Source organism: Pimephales promelas, chromosome 1 (genome assembly GCF_988280905.1).
Source record: "Pimephales promelas chromosome 1, fPimPro1.hap1.1, whole genome shotgun sequence".
In the NCBI taxonomy this organism is placed as follows: Eukaryota; Metazoa; Chordata; class Actinopteri; order Cypriniformes; family Leuciscidae; genus Pimephales; species Pimephales promelas.
In genome coordinates this window covers 16,644,606-16,668,960 of record NC_142769.1, presented here as the reverse complement: position 1 = coordinate 16,668,960, position 24,355 = coordinate 16,644,606, and the positions used below count along the sequence as shown (strand labels likewise).

General features: G+C 38.7%; 2 protein-coding genes across 3 annotated transcripts; one reads left to right on the top strand and one right to left on the bottom strand.

The window, feature by feature from the left end:
• Positions 1-1,111: 1,111 nt before the first annotated feature.
• On the top strand, positions 1,112-24,355 carry LOC120477726 (G protein pathway suppressor 2). 2 transcript variants are annotated; one of them, XM_039669511.2, is made up of 12 exons: positions 1,112-1,301; positions 2,204-2,265; positions 2,381-2,498; positions 2,762-2,871; positions 2,975-3,087; positions 3,412-3,491; positions 3,648-3,727; positions 4,000-4,174; positions 21,192-21,272; positions 21,528-21,604; positions 21,735-21,830; positions 23,662-24,355. In XM_039669511.2, the coding sequence occupies exons 3-12, from the start codon at positions 2,405-2,407 to the stop codon at positions 23,758-23,760; spliced, it is 1,005 nt and encodes a 334-aa protein (XP_039525445.1). In that variant the 5' UTR covers positions 1,112-1,301; positions 2,204-2,265; positions 2,381-2,404; the 3' UTR covers positions 23,761-24,355. The 2 variants fall into 2 exon arrangements, with proteins under 2 accessions (XP_039525445.1, XP_088984416.1); XM_089128290.1 differs by lacking the exon at positions 1,112-1,301 and adding an exon at positions 1,593-1,699.
• Positions 9,293-12,189, bottom strand: LOC148998396 (uncharacterized). The gene has a single exon (XM_089128284.1). It carries the CDS (start codon positions 12,187-12,189, stop codon positions 10,075-10,077), a length of 2,115 nt encoding a protein of 704 aa, XP_088984410.1. The 3' UTR covers positions 9,293-10,074.

Here is a 24,355-nt window from a genome sequence, read left to right as displayed (position 1 = left end):
AAAACACTGAGAAGAGAGTAGGGGTAGCCTATGTAATTCCTGAGATGGGCATAGAAATGGCAAAAAGGATAAATGATGACCTAGCAGTGTATACTGCTGAACTGGTTGCCATATGGTTAGCACTCTTGTGGCTAGAGTCTAACAATTGTCTGCAGGCAGTAATTGCCTCTGATTCAAGTTCAGCAATGTACAGTATTCAGAACTATCGTTCTGATTCAAGGGAAGATATTTTGGTTGAAATTTTACAGCTAGCAAATGGAATACAAGCATCAGGAAGGAGGGTGACATTTGTATGGGTTCCAGCCCATATAGGAGTGGAAGGTAACGAAATGGCTGATGAACATGCAAAGAGAGTAACAGATAAAAGCAATAGATATAGATGTAAAATACAGTAAAGCAGAGATAAAAAGCATAATTAAGGCTAAAACTATTAAAAAGTGGCAACATATCTGGGATAATGGGTGCTCAGGAAGACATCTATATAGGATACAAGGGAAAGTGGGAAAAGAAACACACATAACCAGATCAAGACAGGAAGAAATTGTGCTGACTAGGATGAGGTTGGGTCATACAAAGTTGAATAGTACAATGTTTTTAATAAAAAAGCATGTAGATGGAAATTGTGAGTATTGCCAGAGTAATATACCTGAAACCGTAGAGCATGTAATAATGTACTGTCAGAAATACAATGAAGCAAGGCAAAGACTAGTTAATGAGTTGAAAGCAAAGAAAATGTCTTTAGAAACTAAAACACTATTGGACAGAAGTTCAAGGGAGAATTTTGATCTATTATTTTCTTTTTTGAAAAGTACAGGCCTTTTAAAAAGGATATAGGAATAAAGTTTTTTTTTTTTTTTTTTTTTTATAAATAACTATGAAATTGCTGGTATATTTTGTTTTAATAATAGTAAAGAATAAGACAGTAGCTCCTATGCCATACTCCAGTCCTGTGGTGGCGGTAATGCACAAGAAATAGTTGCCAACCGCCAAATAAAAAGAAGAAGAAGAAGAAGAAGAAGAAGAAGAAGAAGAAGAAGAAGAAGTCTGTCCCGCCCCTCCACTTCCGGCTCAGGGGGCAACACTCTCTGGCAACACTAAAAAAATATGTGTGGTAGTCAATGGCGACTGAGACAACTTTTTATTCCGTCTGAACTGTGCCCTGAATTACACATATGATGTTTGTCAATTTAAAAGATAATTCTGAAAGTCAAAAACGTCTCAGTTTATCATAAAACAGAAGACTAGCTTTTAGTTTTATGTGAAAATCGCTCAGTGAACTACATCTCCCGGGAAGCGAAACAGTGAGTAAGATCCGTTAGTTACTCGTGTGTGTGTGGTCTGGTACAAAACACTCAGCCATGACGGCGTAACGTTACGATTATAACGTAAGACTATACCATTTCACAAGATGTAAACAACACTGGTCCAGAAGCACTTCCTGTTTCAGTTTTTTAACACTACATAAAAGCTGGGATAAAATACAACCAACAGAACATTTAAAACTAAATCAAAAAGTTAAACAAACACCTTTAAGATATTTCTTTACATGTGAAATAAAGAAAACAGTTACAAACTGAAACAGGAAGTGTTTCTGGACCAGTGTTGTTTACATCTTGTGAAATGGTCTATAGAAACAATGACAGACATTAGCCTCAGTAAAGTTAGCTTCATTCATTGAGAGAAAATGTGCGCCTTTGCGGTTTGTAGTCTTTGTAATTACATTTTTTCACAGTCTTACACCTCAACGGTTTTAAACCAAATTGCGACTTTCTTTACTTTAAAACAGTGGTTCTCAACTGCAGTCCTCGCGACCCACTGCTCTGCATATTGTGTATTTAACACACCTGAATCAGATCCTCAGCTCGTTAGGATAGACTAAGCATGTACATTAAATGTCAGTGAAACCTTTCAGTTTGTCTCAATTGTTGAAACGTTTTAGGGTCCTACACACATTTTACACGTTAAGACATTTGCTATTTGAATGTTGATGTTTTCTAGATGTATTACAGTGTAATTTAAGTGAGATGAAATAGTTGACGTTCTGGTCCACACTCCATACCATTTGGTGGCGGTAATGCAGCAGTTCGTTGTTTGCCAATGAACCCTAGAAGAAGAAGAAAACAAAATTGGCTAGCTGTTTAATTGTGGGTTTAGCACGAATCACAGCTCTCATAAATACTATTTAGGGTATTTTTTTCTCTAGTGCTGGGAGATTTCTGAAGAACACAAAGGAAAACATTGCGGAATACGTGTGGCAATACGAAGGTAACGTTGAGTTTTATAAATAGAGAGACACGTTTGCTGTTTGTCATAGTTTTCGACGAAGCGCCCTCTACACAAAATTAAATGTTTATATAGTAAGAAGTGTGTGTGTCTTCAGCTGGCTCCTCCACTGCCTGTCACGATGCCTGCTTTACTGGAGAGACCAAAGCTGTCCAATGCGATGGCCAGAGCCCTGCATAAGCATATCATGAAAGAGAGAGAGAGAAAAAGACAAGGTAAATGTGTGTTTCCAGTTTAGTGCAAAAAAGAAAACACAATGTTTAAATTGTTTTGAATAGCACAACAGAATATTGGTCCTTATTACACATACATGGTAACAGATTCACTCTGAACTCTGTGTCTGAACTCATAGTTACCAAACAAATTTCGTTGTATAACTACAATGACAAATAAAGATTCTATTCTATGGTAACAGTTTCAGTTCATTTTTAATTATGTCTAAAAAATGGTTTGTGTATTAATTTTTTTCATACGGTAGAGGAGGAAGAAGTCGATAAGATGATGGAACAGAAAATGAAAGAAGAGGAGGAGAGGAAACGAACTAAAGAAATAGAGGAGCGAATGTCTTTGGAAGAGACTAAAGAACAGGTGTGTACAGCAACACTAGTAAAAGTGTGATGTGATGTTCCCCACTTATTTGATTATTCCCATTATTAAAACCTTAATAAGCATTTTTTTTATTGTTTATTAGGTTCAAAAAATGGGTGAGAAATTACAGGTTTTGCAAGAGGAGAAACATCAGCTCTTCTTGCAGCTTAAAAAAGTCCTTCATGAGGAGGAAAGGCGTCGCAGAAAGGAGCAAAGGTGAGTCATTTTTATTTATTTTATTTTTTGTTTTATACTGAAAAATGACTGACAGTTATTTAGCTCTCGTGTTCCTTGTTATTTCAATCATGTTCTTGTACGTTTTGATTTGTACCCTCCCCTTTGTTCAGGAACTCATTATTCTGTTTCTTTACATTAAACGTCAGTGAAACCTGTTCAGTTTGTCTCAATTGTTGTATCCTTTTAGGTTCCTACGCACATTTTACACGTTAAGACATTTGCTATTTGAATGTTTATGTTTTCTAGATGTATTACAGTGTATTTAATTATCAAATGTATATGGATTTGTTCATTTATTTTCAGTGATATTACATCACTGCCTTCATCCAGTTATCAGTCCAGCTTACCTCTGCACTCAGGACAGCATCTACTCAATATACAAGGTGGTGTATTGAAAGGTTGCAAAACCTTATTGACCTTGGATTATTTTAAAGGAAATAATATTTGACATTAGAGAAACAAAACAGTTTTTTTTTTCTCTTAAGTAGACCATACCGCTATCCTGTGCTTGGTATAAAATGGTATTTTGTGTGTTTAAGGAAGTCCAGTGGGTCACAATAGAGCCGGTGGTTTGTTAGGGGAGCGCAGTAAACAGTTGTTTCAGACACCTCTGATGCCTGTAAGTAAATAAATCTGAAGAACATGAAACACTGTGTTGTTTTCAAAAAAACGTAATGTCAAATAAGAGTGAAGTTATGTTTTATGCATCACTTTTTGTCTCAAAAAATATTGAGAATTGTGTCGTCGAAATCAGTGAGGTGTTCAAGCTACCATTACATTTTCAGTAATAATAGCATCTTTAAAATACTGAAACTTTTTTTTCTTGCTGGAATGACTAGTTTATAGGTCCTATATGGCACATATTTATCCATAAATTTTTTTCTTTTCTAGGGCCATCAATTCTCCAGTCAAACAGGTTTCCTCACTGGTTCCTCTGAGCATGGGCAGTTCACGGGTAGCGCTGCAGTCCATGAGCCTTTTGCAGTCACCCAGGCCCAGCACCACACCTCTTATGGGCATGCTACTTCTGTGCCCATTAGCTTTGCAGGCACCACCCAGATCAGAGGTAATAATAATTCCTGATCGTTTTTTTTTTTTTTTTCATTATTAAATCACAGTCTTCAGATGATGCAGCGTTATTCTAACATTAGATTTTTCTTTATAGAAAATTTCTTTTCACGGGGTTCCCGCGGATCCTTAAAAAGTCTTAAATTAGATTTTTAAAATTTAAGGCCATTAAAAGTCTTATTTTTACTCATGAAAGGTCTTAAATTTTAGATGACACTTCGACTTAGTCATATCTAAAAGTTTTCCAAATTAAAACCATCAAATTTGCGAACGAATTACTTTTTATTGGCCTATTCTATCTTTGTAGATTTGCTTGTTCACGTGACAATTTGCTTCACATTTGCGGCAGAATAATGTCTGTCTCATGCACGCGAGAGAGGAGAGGAGAGGAGTAGGGGTGCACGATATTGACAAAAATGTGATATTGCGATATCGATAATGAATATTGCGATATCGATATTAATTTCGATATTTTTAAAAAGTTATTGGAAAACGCATCAAAAAGATTAATAAATAAAACAAGTTTTCTTACAACATAAGATTTATTTCAACTGACAGTCATATTGGACTGGTACAGCATTAATAAATAGGCCTAAATAATATACAGAACAGGACATGTTAGTTGTGTACACTACACTGTAAAAGATAATAAATAAATAGCAAGTCTACAGAACACACTATGCAACATAAACCCCACTATATGCGTTTTCTTTGACCGAATAGCTATCTGATCGTGAAAAGACCAGGTGTAAATGCCCTGTGAAACGCATTCGTGACGTATTTGAATCTAATCGCTCAAACCACTTCAGGAGGTGGTCTGGGCCGCATTTCAGTTGAAACTGGACAAATGTAAATGCATCTCGTTATTGAATAAACCACATATGTAAAATGTACTCCTTCCAAAAACGCTAAAAATGAGAACGTTACAGGCTTGTCATGTTATGGCCAGATATGACGACGCGCGCGACTGCAACACGCATCACCGCAGATGAGCAGCTGTTGAACATTTCCTTTTCATCAAGCCAACGCGCAAACTATCGCAAATCAAAGTGAAAGTAAGTCGCAGACGCTTTTCACAGTTAAGTTATCTTCATTAAAAGTAAATAAACGAACTGATCTTATTTTACCTGATGATCATAAAACGCAGCTCATAACTGTTGACGTGACGGTGACGTGCACTCCATTAAATCTAGCGCGGGAATTGAAGATCGTATTTTGATAAATCAGATAGCTATCCGATCAGTGAAAATGCATGAAGTTGCCAGGTGGACCGTGGCCTGATGTTATACTTGTGCGCTGGTGTGCGCGTCGAGCCGGGGCAAGTGTGTGTGTGTGTGTGTGTGTGTGTGGGACTGTGTGGTAGGAGAGCAAGGGAGAAGTGAGAGAGTGACGGCGGTTAGCTTTGGAGCGAGTAGCGACTTTATATTGAGAAAAACTGTTCTTTCTGACCACTGTGGGAAATCTGTAGCATGAAAAGTTAAACCTCTCTTGATTTAATATTGTTTATGGAGAAGGAGAATCAGGAAATGAGTCGGGGGGAAATGCAACGGTGCATGTCGGAACAGACGCATCATAAACAAAATATTGCATAAATATCGCGACACTTTCGATATTGATATCGAGCAACGTGATATCGCGATAACGATATTGATTCGATATATCGTGCACCCCTAGAGAGGAGAGAAGAAAGTTGGCAAATGTCAGTTCAGTCGTAAGTTATTTCTTTATGTGGGAAGGGGTGTGCGATGTGTATTGTCTATTATGATATTCTAATTGTTTTAACAATGTATGAGGCACTGAGAACTCAGAACTGACATCGCAGTCGTCTCTCGTGCTTTCACTGCGACTGCGTGATGTGTGCAGCTTAAGGCATATGGTTATAGGTTTGTCCCCAAACTAGTTGTTGTCTTATTTTTATATCATATTATGTTCTTATATCAGAATATTACATTAGTAAAAGTGCCATTTTCCCGTGCACAAGTGTGATATTTATGTTATACAATAGTTAAATCAAAAATAAATTGACATTGTGAGTTATTTTTTAGACATAACATTATCAATATTGTTTGTTTTCCCTTTATTTCGCCGAATAGATGTTGCCAAAATGAAACCATAACGTAAGCTGAGTCTCAATGCAACAGACAGCGATGATTTCTGGACTAAAATCCGCGTTTTGAACGAGTCATTTTAACGATTCAATTAACATTTTGAACGAGTCATTTTAACGATTCAATGAACAATCACTTGCTTCTTTCCCGAATGAATCAGCTGTTGGAACAAATCGGTTGAATGAATGACTCCCTCAACTCGCTTATTACTTGCCGCCGCCTACTGGCGGTTTTAGTTTTATATTTAAAGTAAAACATTAAAGTTAGAAATATTTCATATTTAAATATTGAATATTGATTTAAAAAAACCTTATAGCTTTATTTATGCAATTGTAAATGGAGTGTAAATATTAATGCCACTTCTGATGCTGCGTCTGTGTCATCTCTGCACTGCAAAGATGTATTTTGATTGATTGATTGATTTAATTTGACTGTTGACAGTCACAGTGGTAATGTATAATTATTGTGTAATTAAGTATTGTTGTATAATTACTGTACAATTTAAAGGTTCTCAAAGCGATCCTGGGTGTTGACGTTCGAATATTTTCAAACAAATCGGAGCTAGACCCTCCCTCCTCCGCATCTCCTCCCCCTCCCTTCCGTGCTTCCTGAAATAATTGTGAACGTGCATAGTTCTAGCTAATTATATCCTTGTGTGGGTTTGGCGAACATAAGCGTCAATTTAGAAGAAAAAACAATTTAACGTTACCCACCTGTAAAGCAAAAACAGAGCAACCTGAATGTCGGACTGGGAGCCCCTCTGCCGCCGGAGTTCTCGCCATCGTTCAAAAGCTTTGCTACCGATGTAAATTTGGAACTTCGCACGTTCTTTATCCGACTCCTTCTTCTTTTTAATTTGTTCCTCAGAACGACGTCTCTTTGGTCGTGTGTGGGTAATTTTTCAAACTTCCCTCTGATGCTTCGCTGCTCTCCTTCACACACACACCCTTCATGTGCACGCGCACTAACCCCCCAGACCCACCCTCAAATACTTCTTGCCAGTGATTGGCTGGAATACTGTTTGTTAGGTTTCGTGGTCCGGGTAAGACATGATTGTTTTTGTTGCCGTTTGTGGAGCCTTTGGTGTCTACAGAGACCGCGTTTTTTTACAGTGTGTTTAGGGGACAGGCAGCTAGCCGATAGTGAGGAGACGTTTGATGTATGTAACAAAAAATGTTTTGGCCCCACATCGCTTATAGAATCTTTAATTGAATGTTTGTATTTGACACAAAATGTGATGCATAACTCTAAATAAGGATAATATGGATAAAAAAAAAGTCCATATATAGGTGAAAATGCCCCGGAAATCAATTTAAGGTGGCAAATATTGCACATTATTTAATCAATTCTGTCACTGCTGTGAACTGACCAATGCATAGAATATGAAAAATATAAATATCTTCGCAAGTCTGCTGTCAACAACAGGCCTAAACCAGCCTGCACCAGCACAAAAACACAATCAGTAAAATATCAACTAATTATTATCAGCAAAATGTTGAAAACATCGAGATATATTTTTGTCAATATTGCACACCCCTAATGTATGGTATTATTTTGATTTCTTCAGGTCTTAAAAAGCCTTAAATTTGACTTTTAAAGTGTGCAGGAACCCTGTTTCAGGTGAACCAGTTTAATCAGTTAAATTTGCAGAACTTTTTATAACATTAGAATGATTTCTAAGAATCTGCAGTGCTCTAATGGCTCGTTTTCCACTGAGGGGTACGGTACAGTACAGTACGGGTCGGGTCGGGTACACCATGATCAGGCTTGCGTTTCCACCGCCAACAGTACCCTTACTTGATAGGCGTGGTATGCTGGAAAGAAGCGATCGACGTCATTTTCGCGCGAAGAAAGCAACATAGTAAACAACAATGGATGACAGACAGCAGATCTTGTCACTAGAAACAAGCGCTGGCATTAGGCGTTTCCAAGAAGCCAATGCAAAGTCCGACTCAGGAAAGTCCGACTCAGTGCGTTCCCGAGGACGCGAGTCCAGTAATTCTGTTATGGAACAGCGCGTTCTTGAACGCGGCACTCTGCTCGCTCGGGCTCTGCGACTCCGGTTCTCTCTGTATGTTCATTTTAGGCAACAATAAAACGAAATATTATAAAACACCACTCTGCTTCTTTTTGATTCCATTTCAATACATTTTAAACATTCTAAAGCACATAAATGTGGTTCAGGCAACGCATAGATTATCACTGCATGCAAGTTAACGTTATATTTATGACAAAACTAAATATAAAACAACCCTGCCTCTTTTCGTTTAAAGGGCACCTATTATGGAAAATTCACTTTTACATGGTGTTTGAACATAAATGTGTGTTGGCAGTGTGTGAGCAAAACGACCCTAGAATGATAAAAATCCACCCAGTGGTTTTTTTTTCAATCTCAATAAATCATATGCACTGTCTCAGAACGAGCTGCTCTGAGATTCAGCTCTTTGTGACGTAGAAGTGAGAAAGGGGTTTGATTGACAGTGTGGCTGTGGCCTAGACCCCGCACTCAGTGATCTGTAGATCCTCCATTGTTTCAACGACAGCCGGTAATGTCTCATGGAAACATAAGTGTTCTGTCGTGGACTCGTGGATTAATTCTGTTGTTGTGGCTTAAAAATTAATCCTCAAGTGTGGATCGTCATCTACTGTTTGCGATCCACCGTCACCTCTAGTAAGTGTATTTTATGATTTTTGAGCAAATAGTAATTTCAGTCTGTCAGCCAATTCAACAACAAATTATGCGTCTAAGTTGTTGTCGTCATAGGATGTCTGTGTATATAATTTAAACATTGTTTGTTTAAACAACTGCATATATGTTGTTGTTCTGTAAGTTAGCCATTGTAGATTTAAAATCTTCGTTTCCCCTTGTTATTTAATTTAATGAAAAGACACCAGTCATTCTGCCAATATATGTTATTTATTTTACCAATTTATATAAGACATAAGGGAGAGAGAGTGGACCAGCAAAGATCGTCCTTCTGCTTCTCTGTATTTTCCTCTCTCTCTCTCTGCCCAAACAAAGAACTTACACAGTACATATAGCTGCTAACATCTGCTCTCCATCAATCATTGAAATGTATATTCTGCTCCACGGAAAGAAACATAATACACTCAACTTCCCCCCAAGGTCCCCAAACTCTAAAAGTCTTCCACATACAGAATTCAGAAAAGTTTGATTCATAAAAATGTAGATTATAAATGATTATGAATATATATGAAAAGTATAAAAAATGTATATGAAAAGTGTAAATCACATGCATAATACTAATGATTATAATTATTAATAAAAACAATAAAAAAACTAAAAACAACATTAAATGATGAGATTGTGAATCTTCAGTCCCTCCTCTGGAACTACGGCCGTCAGTTCCACACCATCATCTCCAGGTGGCCAACCTATTGAAGTGATAGTGCTGAGGAGAAATAGTAGACCAAGACATAGACATAGAAGACAAAAGAATTGAAACAGAAAAGGAAAGAAATAACAAACAAAAACCCAACCCATGTTATGTCCCCGCATGCTATGTGTTATTTAACATCTATGTGTGAGCATTTAAAATGAACCCCAATCATCTAAGAAAAGAAAAACTAAAAAAGTCTTCTGCCCGTGCCTGGACTCATTAATTAATTAACTCGTTAATTAATTAACTCCTCCAGTTCCGAGCCAAAATAAGAAATTAAAATAAACGTTGATGTTAAAGGGTCCTATCCCTTGGGGTTGTAAATCAGTAAGCGGGTGTTCATTGTTTGTGAGGTTGTGTTTTGTAAGTAGTGTAGTGTATGAAATCTCCTATCTCACTCCGAATTTTCCATTCTCGGTTCTATCCATTTTGTTAGTAATAACCAATCTAAAAGGTTTGGTACTTCTCTTTCTTATCACATATATGATAAGTTTTATTACTAACAGAAACACAAAAACTCCTACCATAGTCAAAACTATCCATTCCAACCATGTTAAATTCCCTGGAATTCGAGCTAATTTCCTCTCGGACATCAATTTAGCTACTCCATTCGCTACGATAACATGACCCATTGCTTGAATTCCCTCCTCTTGAGCTGCCTTAACGCTTGCTTTAACTCTCTTGACCATTTCAAAGAGTTCATAATTCCTCTCTTCCACCAAATCATTATTCCACCACTGTGGATCTAACTGCAACAATTGTACATGTGGAACATGAATTCCACCCAATTGAAGAGGATAGAGAATCTCAATGCAAAATGGATCAGAAGGAATTGGACATAGCTTTCCTCCGTATATCATATTTTCATTTATTCCGTCATGTAATATACACCACTGTGCTTCTGACACCTGCCATGCACCTGTGGCTTGATCTAAAGGAACTACTTCCCAAACTGCAGATCCATTAAGAGACAGACTAAACATTGTAGAACATGAGCAAATTACCCACTCATGTTCCTCAACACAACAGTCTGTAGTAGAAATCATTGGTGTTTCACCTTCAGCCCAATATCCATTCCTTCCCAATCTAATTACTGAATTTCCTTGTCTAACCCCCATTGATTGGAATCGTCTAACTGTCATAATATTGCGTTTCCCATATTGAGGCCAGACCATAATCAAAGGTAATGTTCCAGAACCTGACAACGAATCTTCATTGATTGCGATTTTAACTAATGGAGCATGTTTAGCAGAAGTCAAATTAAGTTGTTTTCCAAAAACCCATAACAAAGATTCCGCTATTCGCTCAGGAACTTGCCCCATTCGAATAACCTGAATATCCTCTACCATTTGATCCTTCAAATTCTGAGCCAAAAATAAACACGCTGCACGATGTGTCTCAAAATTAGACGATTTCACTAATGCATCTGCCAATTCCCTCGCTGCGTCATTAAGATGCTGACCCGCTGCTATAATATGTAGAGAACCTTGAAGAGTCTCAGTAAGTCCTTTGCCGGTCATTGTTCCCACCCACTGAGAGTACTCACTTAATTGGTTCAGCTGAGCAGTATTACTAATTGAATTGACAGAGCCAAATACCCCCGCTATGTCTCCCCATATACTTCGAGGTTTGCGATTTCGACTTCCAAGAGGATCCTTAGAGGTATAATATTTAATTTCTTTTTCCAACCAGCTCCTAATTTTTGTGAAATTTCCACAATAGGACTGATCATAAACAGTAAGAAGAGACATCAAGTTATAATTAATGCGCTGTCGCACCATATGAGCTTCGTTTATCAAGGTTTTGGTTTCCTTTGCTAACAATATACCATGAGCTGGTGCAATAGTTGTACTTGGGCATGTTTTAGCTTTGTTTGTCTTTCCCGCAGAAAGATAAAAACACCGTCCAATTTCCCCAGTTTCTAATTCAGTCTCACAATATTCATTCGCATCTTCCGAATGCCAAACTTGTATGTAATTTCCCTTGAATCTAGTTGTCCTGGAGGTAGCATCCCATAGAAACCCCTCGCATGGTAACACTATGGGATAGATACAGCCTAGGGCTAATGAATCCCATATTGTAAGCATGTGGGTACGATTCAAAATGAAATTAATTTCCACATCAGTCGATGTTATGAGGTTTAACCCCACAATTTCACATTGTTCTTTTGAACAAATTTCTCGTCTTTGAGCACTACCGGTATACCCCCCATCTTTCACCGGCCAAATTACTCTGCTTTTGTAACATTGGTGGTGAAAGTTACATCCACCGTAGATGCCCACTCGATATTTAGCAAGGTCTTTATCATTACGTGGCACCCAATCCCATAATCCCCATCTGGAAATAAAGGGTAGAGTAAAACGTTGGCCAGATTTCAGAGTTGCATTCCGAGTAATTTCTTGAACTCGAGGAGTCCATAAAGCTTGGCTTCCTTGGTAAATGCCAAGTAAAATTAAAAACAAGCATACCATTGTCGTTGTGTATCGAGAATAACTTGCGACCATCTCTAATCAATGTCAATGGAATTGATTCCTGAAATGGAAGCAGAAAAATAATTAATCATCACTCCTTTTTCCCAAAGTTAATGAGTGAACAGTGCTCAATCTCAGGTCCTAAGCCTTCATCATTTTGTTCATTCACTAAGCAAGGTTTAACTTGTGACCAATGATACCATCTATCTGTTCCTACACCCTTCCCTTTTAGGCAGACACTTGTATCTGTTGTTAAGAGTACCTCATATGGCCCCTCCCACCTAGGTTCTAAACCTTTCCTGGGAATACGTTTGACCATAACAAAACTGCCTAACTCAGGAATGTGTGGAATGTCAGTAGTGGTATGTTTTTCATCCCATTGCTGTTGAGCTTCTCGCACTTTCTTATTATTGTCTTTGATTGCTTTGTCCAGCATTGCAAGATAGCGTCGTAGCTTCTCTTGGAACAAAGTAGAGTCTCCTCCTGTTCCCGCAGGTGGCGGAGCATCAGGAGGCAGAACCATTGCTCTTCCAGTCATCAGTTCAAAAGGAGTCAGTCCCGTTACTCTGTTCGGGGTTGCTCTCAGATTCCACAAAATTGCGGGTAACAACTTATGCCATCCTTGGCCAGTTTGCAGAATGGCCTTGGTAAGAGCGGTTTTCAACGATCTGTTCATGCGTTCCACTAGGCCTGAACTTTGAGGTCTGTACGGGACGTGAAACTTCTGTTTAATCCCCATCAATTTCATTGCTTCCTTCATCAGTTTTCCAGTGAAGTGAGTTCCATTGTCAGAATCAAGTTCATATGGAAGACCCCAGCGAGGAAAGACTTGTTCAACCATCACTCGTGCGGCTGCTTCAGCAGTGCAGGTTTTTGTTGGGAATGCTTCCACCCATCTAGTAAATCTGTCCATGATTACTAGAATGTATTGGTACCCTCCACTGGGTGACAAAGGTCCTGTGAAATCGATTTGGAGATGTGTCCATGGACCTGTTGGTCTGGGTGCATGTGACATCCGCACCTTTACAGATTTTCCAACATTTGCTTTCAGACAGATCAAGCATCTTCTACAGTAATCATCAATGTCTCTCATCATTCGTGGCCACCACCACGTCTCGCTGATTTGAGCTTTCATTGCTTTTGCTCCAGCATGTACTTTTCCATGATACAGCTGCATTAGTTCCCTTCTTGTTCCGATAGGCATCACCACTTGTCCTGTTGGAATTCTCCAGATACCTTGATCATCCTCTTTCGCTCCCGCTTTTATCCATTGTTCTTTCTCTTCATCTGTCTCAGTTTGATATGACAGAAGGCGGAGCTCAGGATTATCTTCGGTGTTTTCCTTTACCAAGGTAACAGGAGTAAGAGGAAGTAGTGCTGCTTCTCTGGCCACTGCATCTGCTGCCGTGTTTCCTTGACTTTCTTTGGACTTGTCAGATTGATGTGATTTTACTTTGATCACGGCTGCTTCTCTGGGTAGGTGACATGCTGCAATCAAACGACGAATTATGGAAGCATGTTGTATTTCGCTCCCATTGCTGGTGATAAGTCCACGTTTTTTCCACAGGGCAAGGTAGTCATGGACCACTCCAAAAGCATAACGACTATCTGTGTAGATGTTGACTCGTTGTCCTTCCGATAATTCGAAAGCTTCTGCAAGTGCTATGAGCTCAGCTACTTGTGCTGAAAAATGCCCAGAAAGAGCTCCTTTCTTCATGACATTTCCATCAGCTTCCACTACAGCCCATCCAGTATGTCGTTTTCCATCAACATAGTAACTGGATCCATCGACCCATAACTCCTTGTCTGGATTTTCAAGAGGTGTTGGACTAACAGGACCAAGACTTTCTTCTTCTACTTGTTTTTCACACTCATGTGGTGTTCCCTCGTGTGGTTCGATCATCATCGTTGCAGGGTTAAGGGATGTGTCTCTGATGATTTCCACTCTCAAATCCTTATTCAACAAAGTTGCTTCCCATTTTGCTCTCCTTGCATCAGTAGTGGTCTTGATGTTTGTGTTGTTCAGCAACGTCACTATACTGTGTGGAGTATGCAATATGATTGTTTGTGCTCCTATCAAATTTTCCACAGCATCCACTGCCCATGTGGCACCATCGAGAGCTTGTATACATCGTGGTTGACCAATCATTGTAACAGGAATCTTTGTGGAAAAGTATCCAACAGGTCTGTATCGATCACCTGGTTTTTGACACAGTACTGCTGAGTACGTCTCATCTCCCACCCTGGTCCACAAATGAAACGGCAATCGTCCATCAGGAAGTCCCAAGGCTGGGGCTAAAGTCAGTTTTTCTTTCATTGAAGTAAATGCTTCCTCAGCTTCCGGTGTCCAGTTTATCTGTTCCATTCCAGGCTTTCCTCCCTTGTACAAGTCAATGAGGGGGCTGGTGATGCTGGCAAAATCAGGAATATACTGACGACAATAGTTGAAAAGTCCCATCACTTTCCTCATTCCTGTAACTGTTAGAGGTTTTGGAAGTTGCCGTAATGCCTCCACTCGCTCTGTTGTCAGTCTCCTTCCCTCGACAGATATTTCTTGGCCCAAGTAGATAACCTTGGTTTTGGCCAGCTGTGCTTTGTCGGGGTTGACTTTGAATCCTCCTTTCTTAAGGGCTTGTAGGACAATATTCAGAGCAAATATGTGGCTGTTTTCATCTGGGCTTGCAATTAACAAGTCATCCACGTATTGGAGGCAAACACTTCCTGAACTCTCAATTTCAGATTTTTGCTCCGTTAAGAACTGATCCAAAGTTCTGTGAAATACCACAGGAGAAATATTAAGTCCTTGTGGGAGTCTGTTCCAGACATACTGTTTTACACCCACTGTGAAGGCAAGTTTCTCTTGAGATTTTTCGTCAATAGGTATAGACCAGAAAGCAGACAGTACATCTAGTACTGTGAAAATTTTAGCATCTCCTGGAATATCATTCAGAATGGTGGCAGGATTGGCCACAATAGGATGCGGTTTTGGTGTTACACTGTTGAGTCTTGTGTAATCAATGGTTAATCTCCATGAGTTATCCGATTTCTTGACAGGCCAGACAGGACTATTAGTGGTTGATGAAGTTTGTCTGATAATCCCTTCAGCTTCCAAGTCTGCCACTATCTCTTCCACGGCTCGTCTTGCTTCAGGTCGGATAGGGTATTGTTTATGAGGGGCATGTGTCGGCCCTTCAATAACAACAGGGTCAATGTTGGCTTTGCCACAATCAAATTTGTGTTTAGCCCAAACTTCTGGATGTAAACTGCACAGAAGACCCCACACACCGTCTTTGGTCCAGTCTCTGATAATTGGTTTTGCTGCACCAACTGAACTCAAATTACATGTGCGATCTTCGTGTGGTATTATCCCAGCTGTTGTAGCGATTTGACGACTGTCAGTGAAGATGATCATGTTCAACAATGGAAGTATGTCCATGCCAATGAGGCTTCCTTGTGAATTCGGTCCCACCCAGAAAGATGTCCATATGACTTCATCTTCATGTATTTGTACTGGAACTTGGATACTTTTATGAAATGTTGTGATACCTCCTCCAACTCCTTCAACTTCCATAGTTTCATCTGTTGTAGGTAGGTTCAGATCTGTTATTGAAATTGAGGCTCCTGTGTCAACCAGGATATCACATGGGTGGCCCCCTATTAATGCATTGATGAAAAGGCGATTGTCTCTTTTCTTACTAATACAGGGGGCCGCTGATTCCTATTGCGGACGCATAATCCCCTCTATGAGTTGACGGACTTGTGCGTCCGTCCATGTCTTCCCTTGAGAGGTTTCATCATGATTTTTCGCAGTGACTTGTTTAAATGATGGACCTTGACCTTCTGCTCCACCACCTTTAGCCCAGCAGTCTTTTCTTGAGTGGCCACGCTTTCCACAATTGCCGCAAACAACAATCTTATTCTTTGTATCCATGTTGTATTGAGCTGTCGCCACTCCTTTTCGATTTGTCTTGTTTCCTTCTTCCTTGTTTGATCTCATCGCCATCTCTAGACGGCCAGCCCATTGCATAATTTGGTCATATGTTTCGCCTGGATTGACTCCAAGTGATAACGCTTGTTGGTATTTAGAGCTAAACCCATCCACAAGTGTGTCAGTGAATTGTACATCATCTCTGTCAGGTTGTTTCTTAGCGCAGAGAGCCCATCTCTCATAAGTGTTCCACTTACGCAGAGCATATTCGTCTGGAGATTCATCATCCTTTTGCTTAATCAATGTCACTGAAGTGAATGGAATTTTACCGCTTCCCAAGATTTCTTGGATTTCCTTTCGGAATACATCTAATGTTTGCCAAAGACCCAGGGGTCGTCCTTGGCCATCAACCCACAAGTCTACCCATTGGGCTGTTGTTATCGACGCTGGCAGGCGTTCCCATCGGTCTCTTGGGATTTTAGCTTTCACACTGGTGTGAATGTCTCTTAGTGTCATTTGATGTGCTTCAACCAGAGAGTCTAATTCTCGCCAAAACTCTGTGTTTGGATCTTGTCTCTTCAGAGGAGGCAAGGCTGAGAGAATGGCTTGTCGTTCTCCCGGAGTAAATGGTCTTTCTTCGGTCATCATCTCAGGTTGCGACTCTTCCCTTTTAATCACAGGTGAAGAAAATTCAGGACCGATTTTGTCAAGTGTGATCATGTCATCATCTCTTGTCTCATCACCCCAGTCAGATCCATAATTATGAGCTGGTGTACATCTCATCATGTCTCTGCTTGGCTGGGCTGATTTAGATCTTGTTATTATTGGAGCTGCTTGTGCAGATGCAATATACATTTTGTCAACTGGACCTCCGTTTGATCTTGAAGCTTGAGGCTGCGTCAGAGGTTTAGATGAACTTGTATATTGTTCAGGCAAAGGTGGATAAATTGGTTTGTAAGGTGGAGGCGTTACTGTTGTCGCGGATTTCACTGGTGCTTGTGAATATTTCCTTTCAGCTTCAGTTATTATATTTGTCCAATCTGGATCAAATAAATCATCACTGGTTGTGTTTTCCTTCTCTGGACATGTGATGGACATGATTTTGTTTAATTTGTGGTATGCTTCAAGCTGAGGCCTCATAACTTCAACAAGCGGTACCGGACCACCATTTAAGTCGCAACAAATTCCACCTTGTTTCACAATCCAATTAGCTGCTAAAATTGGAAATGCTTTTGATTTTATCTTGTCTTTTTGGGACTCAAACCAGCTTAACTGCTCATTCATAGATGCATTAATGTCCAGTCCTTTTTTCAAAAGTTTAGTTAGTTTCTTGTTCTTCTTCTTTTCAAGATACCATTCAGCTATTGTGCTGCTGGTACAGACACTTGCTGCCATTTTCAAAGTCTTAAAAGTCTCTGCTCAGAACAGCAGGAATGTATGTGTGCCTATATGTGTGTGTGTGTGTGTGTGTGTGTGTGTGTTATACGGGGGGGACAGCTGCAGGCTGTCTGTGTGTAAGTATGTGTGTGTGCTCAGAGCTGCAGGCTGTCTGTATATGTATGTGTGTGTGTATAGGTATGTGTGTGTGGGGCTCCCTGCCTCTCTCCCTCACCAACTGGATGTGTGTGTGTGAAGGTACAGGGCAATTCTGAAGGGAGGGGCTGCTTCACTCTCTTTCTCTGACCCTCACTCACAGAACAAAAGAAAAATTTAAAGAAAAGTTAACTCTAATGCTTTTCAGTATTTTAGTTTTCTTTTTAAAACTCAAAACGGTTTCTTTTTTTTTTCTTTCTTTTCAAATATTTTGGATTTTATCTCAGATTAATTTCTTTAGTATTTATTTTTCCTTAAAGTTAACTCGGATCAGTCTCCTCAAATATTTGAACAGCTTTACGGTCAGGTTCAGAATGCCCACGATCCTAGCTAGTTACAAGGGCGCCTTTTATACTTGTATAACTCTAGCGTGTTACAATGTTTTAGGGATTACTCTGCCATCATTTTTAAAACAGTCCCGCCACATTTAACCGCTTTGGTCAATCAAGTATCGCTCGTGTTAAACTTCCCTCGTCTCCTACTGAGAACGAATCTTCGGTGTGCTGGATGTTTTAGGGATTACTCTGCCTTCTTTTAAACAGTCCCGCCACTATCCAACCACGTCGCAGTTATAACCAAGCAAATTTTACTAGCTTAACCGTTTTACAGCTAATTCCAAATTTCTGACTAGATGGTCTTTTTTCTAAAAAAGATCCATCTCTATCCCAGCATTTCAAATATTGTTTGAGGTTTACTTTTCAGAGAACCTTAAATAAGCCTAATTCAATTTGATGATTTAATCTGATTAATTTTTATATAATTTTTCCTTATGTCCCATATTCATTGGCAAAACAACTGGTACTTAAAATAACACAGTTCTTTTCAGCATTTCAGTCACTGTCTCTAATCATCAGGCAGACTTAAAACTTTTTAGAAAGGAAAAAAAGTCTTACCTGAAATGATTGAGACGAATGCCTGGGTATGCGATCCTTTTCGTGTGACGCCAAAAATGTAGATTTAAAATCTTCGTTTCCCCTTGTTATTTAATTTAATGAAAAGACACCAGTCATTCTGCCAATATATGTTATTTATTTTACCAATTTATATAAGACATAAGGGAGAGAGAGTGGACCAGCAAAGATCGTCCTTCTGCTTCTCTGTATTTTCCTCTCTCTCTCTCTGCCCAAACAAAGAACTTACACAGTACATATAGCTGCTAACATCTGCTCTCCATCAATCATTGAAATGTATATTCTGCTCCACGGAAAGAAACATAATACACTCAACTTCCCCCCAAGGTCCCCAAACTCTAAAAGTCTTCCACATACAGAATTCAGAAAAGTTTGATTCATAAAAATGTAGATTATAAATGATTATGAATATATATGAAAAGTATAAAAAATGTATATGAAAAGTGTAAATCACATGCATAATACTAATGATTATAATTATTAATAAAAACAATAAAAAAACTAAAAACAACATTAAATGATGAGATTGTGAATCTTCACCATCTTCTCACATTTGCCACAGAAGCCTGTATGACAAGCTAAACATGACGCCACAGGTCCCTCGCATAAATGTAATTTCGCTTGTATGTTGCAAACTTTATCACACAATGTGTATGTAGTTTCAAAAAAATGCGCCAGCATTAGTGTTTGTGTGTGTCTGTGTGTGTGTTGCACATCCATACTTGCAAAAAGATGCGATTACAACAACGCTATAAGTACATAAATGTATCAAATAACCATACCGAGACGTACTAGTCCATTCTCAAGTGTTTATTCTGCCGGAGTCTCTTCGTACTATTTATATATTCCAATGGGCTCTATGCACGGTGGTATTTCTGGTGAAGGATTAAGGATGCTCGATAACTTCCGCCGATCATAGAGTCCAATGCAATAGCGAGAATTTATATTGAATTTTATACTCCATGGTTATAATAAAGAAACGTTAGTCACAAAAACAGATAAAACAGACATCCCTCGTTGTGTTTATGCTTCTTTTTAAAATTATATTAAATAAACCTAACTGTATATAAAATTACATCTAAACGTACTTTCGTTTCAAAGACGGGAGGACAGTAAATATTGAAGACTCTGCCATAATCCCGTTTTCTCCGGTTTTCCTCCACTTTAATCTACACAACCGGAAATAGACGAGCATCCTTGCGTCAAATGCGGAACTTATGCATGCATATAGCCCATTCAAACGTACGCTGAATGACATTCAAAACTGCGCGTCTCTCACTCTCCCCTTCTGCTTACCGACTGGGTATCAAGTTACGCCCTCATCCAAAGGCAGGGCGGGGATATGCAGCTCATTTGCATTAAGGTGGCAGACACCCATAACAGCTCATTTTTAATCAGGGCCCAAAATGACATTTTCAAATGGTTATAATAAATTAACTATGGGGTATTTTGAGCTGAAACTTCACAAATGCATTCTGGGGACACCCGAGACCAATATTACATCTTGTAAAAAGGGGCATAATAGGTGCCCTTTAAATTAAAAAATATTAAACATATTCCAGGCAATAGCCTATGTAACGTAATGTATTGCATATCGCATTGGTACAAATGTTGTAATAAACAACATTACAGATGATCTTGTAATAGAATAAAAAAAATGACAACTGTCTCTTTTTGTTGAATTTCAGTTTTATCAATAATAGTCATTATAAAAGTATACGTAAAAGGTACAAAATACAGTAAAGCTTAAATAATATCAAGAAACAATTCAGTCAGTCAAATATACAAATTCAGCGCTCAAAGATATGAAACTTCACGTAGCCTTCTGCCAAAACTTTTGACCAGGAAACGAATTATAGATTCATGAGACCAAAGATCACCTGTTAGGTTTATACAAGACGAACTATATCTTATGTTTAACCACTACAGAGACGTCAGAGTCAGTGGCAAACATCAGGATGACTAGCCGAGGAAACGCTGTTCCAGGCGGGGGACACGAGCGTCCGGGGATCGCTTATGGATCTCAGTCAAATTATCATAAATCTATAAATAAACCACAGATTTGAGCTTTAAAAAACTACTTTCCTGCCTGAAAACTCTTAAAACTACATTTCGTGACACAATAACAGTAGTAAATTATATTTCAACTGTATGCTTCTAATGCCCTTGTAGCACGCGCGAGTGACGATACTCCGTCCACCAATCACCGTTCTGCAGTGAGTCTAGCTCCACCTTTTAGTACCCTTTCACTGTGCTAGGTACCCTAACGGAAGGGTACCCAAAAAGTGGTACGGTACGGTTCAGCTTTTTGGTACTATTCACAACTTTTGACAGTGAAAACGCAAATAATTGCGTACCGAACTGTACCGTACCATCAGTGGAAACGAGCCATAAGACATTGAGACATACCGAAAAAAATCTCATCATAGAAACGTGTTGTACATGCTCGCCATTCAGGCGTGATTTATCAAAAGGTGAAACACGTCGTTGAATTCCACGGAGTATTCATAATTTTTTATATAGCTTATTTAAACATTATCTGTGTACTTGTAGAGAATTGGATTTGGTGAATTGACCTCCCTTTACATTTTCTTTGTATGTAGGCACACCTTTCCAGAGCATGCCATTCCTGTCCCACCAGCCTCAGGGTTATGCTGTCCACAGCCATTTCACTGCCCAGTCAGGTAAAGAAGCCATTTCACGTGATCTCTTTTTACATAAAATTCATTGCTCTGATCTTAATATGGCTCTTCCTCAAAACAATTTGTGCTTCACTTTACATTAGCTATTCTTCTCTCTTTCGGCTAGAGATACCCATGCAGATTAGTATAATGCTGTTTTATCTCAACAAGATAAGGTTCCTTCCTTACAGAAATATTACACCAAGGATAAACATACTTTTTTGTTTTGGTCCATTATTCCTCTATCAATCTTCATAGGATTCATCCCTAGTGCTAGTATCCCCCTTCAGAAACAGCTTGAACATGCTAATCAGCAGTCTGGCTTTACTGACTCTGTAAGTACTTCCTGAGACTCATTTGGAAAATATTTGGAAGTTATGAGCTTTGTCTTCCATGAGAAAATGTAATGTTTATACTTGCGCTTATTATAAATAATTATTATTGTGTGTGTGTTGTCATTGTCAGGCTGCTCTTAGACCCATGCATTCACAGGCTTTACATGTGAGTGCAGCTGGTCTGATGTCCACTCCATCCATGGCTGTCCAGATCTCTACTGCAAAGGTGAGCTCACTAACCTGCATTGAACCCCTCTAAATGCCTGTCATTAGATTAAAATGTCATCAACATGGATTCTTTATCACAGGTGTTTAAGAATCTTTTAAAATTACTGTCAGTTGTTTTGATTATCAATCATTTTTTGACCATTCGCCACATGCTTTCAGGGCTCCAGACTGCGACCAAATGGTCGCATTTTGCGACCAAAAATTGAGAGTGTGCGACTGAATTTTACATCCAGTCGCACATGTGCGACCAGTAAATTTGCCACACGTTAAACGCATGGTAAAGCGTGGAAGAGGCGCGTCAATGAATCCGTGACAAGAATAGCGCGCGTAAACGTTTGTGGGAAGGAGACGGAAACAAATATCACAAACTGATGTGCGTCTGAGCAATCAGCGATCTATCGACTCTTTAGTCGTTACCTAGCAACGAATGCAAACAAAATGAAAGTGGAACGAAAATACGCAACTCATGTATGATTAGGACCGTGGAGCTGCAGCAGCGATCCGAACCATTGACAAAATAAAGCCCCGAACTTGCCAGTCGCGGGCCGATCTCGCTCACGCAACACTGTTACTAGGAGAGCCAGTGAAGTAATCAGTTGAATTCGCCTCAGAATTAATAACATTAACACCACGAGATCCAGTGAGAAACACTCCGATTCGGCGCAGAGTTCTGTTATAAACCATATCAGATCAAACAGCGCTGACGTGGAAACCAGGAGAAACACTTATAGAAGGCTTTCAGTCCACAAATCAGCCTAAAAGAACCATGAATTTAGGCAAGTTAACTCTTACCATAAATATGATAATGTGTAAGTAGCCTACTACACATCCTTTCCCAGCACTTCAATAATATCATATATAAATGTTTTATTTTTTTGTATTTTTTATGTGATTACCAACACATTTTTTGTTCATCCTTTAAAGATTGTCCTTAAACGAACAATTTTAAGATGTTGGAAAACTCTTATTTAAACACTTAAAATAATAATTATAATACCATTGTAAACAGTAGGATGTTTATTGGCTATTTTCACTCCATATACATATTTTCACTACTTTTATTAATTAATATTAAGACATTATAGATGATAAAAACTAAAGTTAATTTCATCTACACCCTAAATTAAGCTTAGTGATTTATTGTTAGCCCCAGTGCTACCAGATTTTTTTTTTTTTTTTTTTTTTTGTAGAACTGTGAGTTCTCATTTGAGGTGATGCTGCCCTCAACTTTGGGTCTGGAGCCCTGTGAAGTTAAAATAAAACAGCATATCATAATGTTAAGTCTATTTATTATTAAAGAATTTGTCAGTATTACAGTTATTTTGTGGGAAATTTGAATAATTGCATTGCAAGCTTATTTAAGGTGTGCCCCTAAATTTTTTGCTTGCGCTCCTAAAATTTTCAGTCAGGGGCAACAGCGCTCCTAGTAAAAAAAGTTAGTCTGGAGCCCTGGCTTTTGAGCAACAGTGTAATAGATTTATACAGATTATGAGACAAAATAACAGACAAGATTGTAAAAAAAATAAGGGGGAAAACAGCACAGTTGTAATTGAAATTGATGCAAGTCAAAGATGTGAGCGCCTGTACATTGTTGCTATTTTTAAACCATTGATTTACTATTTATTCGTTTTACCATTTAATCACTACCCTGTCACTTGAACCTTTAATCCACACCTCTTCTTTCCCCAATATTAAAATATGTTCTTGTTTAATTTAAAATTTTGGTATATTTGGTGAGACTAAACATTTTTCTTTTTATTCATGACCGTCTCTTTGCAGCTTTTTTATGCAAAATAGATTGACTTTTAATTTAACTGATGATGTTTCAGGCTCCATTCCCGAGTTCATCTCAACCAGCGTCACGTCTTGCCTTCGTCCCTCACGCTCAGGCTGGACAGAGATTCTTCCACCATGGAAAACCACATTAACTACTAAAATTATGGCCATGCCAAGGTGCCAGGATACAGAAAACTCTTTTGAAAACCCAGTCAATTTGAATTTGCTTTTTAAATATTGTAATAAATGTCCCATACAGCAAATATAGTTAGATTATCAACATTATATCTACTCACTATGAAAAGATTTGTCGAAGTTATTATGATGCTAAAAATGCAAGGTGGTACTTTACGTCAGAGGATCGACGTCCAGAAAAATTGAAAATAAAGTGCCAAAGGTTGAATAAGCTGTGCTTTCCCTGCAAGACCCTTGTAAACTTTCTTTTCCCTTGAAATTTAGCAAGAATTGTCTGTGTATTTTAACTTTATAATAAGTTTGAAGTTTGAAGTCTTAGTGATGCAGTTTAATAGCTGTAAGAAATGTCCTACATTACACGAGTACTTTCTCAAATAACTGGGGGTTGTTTTATTTAATGTCTTTCTTAGAGTTTGCCAGCAGCAGCCATGCCATTGAGATCAATATATTACAGAGCCAAAATACATCACAAATGGATATAGACATTTATATGTGCTCTTTTTAATATTGACTTGGTTGTCTTGCTAGAATACATTTTTGTTTATTTCTATT

What these genes read in the sequence shown, in the direction of transcription:
- LOC120477726 (XM_039669511.2), top strand. Translation starts at nt 2,405, where the DNA reads ATGCCTGCTTTACTGGAGAGACCAAAGCTGTCCAATGCGATGGCCAGA. An exon ending in GAGAGAGAGAAAAAGACAAG is followed by an intron (nt 2,499 to 2,761) that starts GTAAATGTGTGT and finishes TTCATACGGTAG; the next exon opens with AGGAGGAAGAAGTCGATAAG. An exon ending in AGTCTGGCTTTACTGACTCT is followed by an intron (nt 21,605 to 21,734) that starts GTAAGTACTTCC and finishes TGTCATTGTCAG; the next exon opens with GCTGCTCTTAGACCCATGCA.
- LOC148998396 (XM_089128284.1), bottom strand. Translation starts at nt 12,189, where the DNA reads ATGGTCGCAAGTTATTCTCGATACACAACGACAATGGTATGCTTGTTT.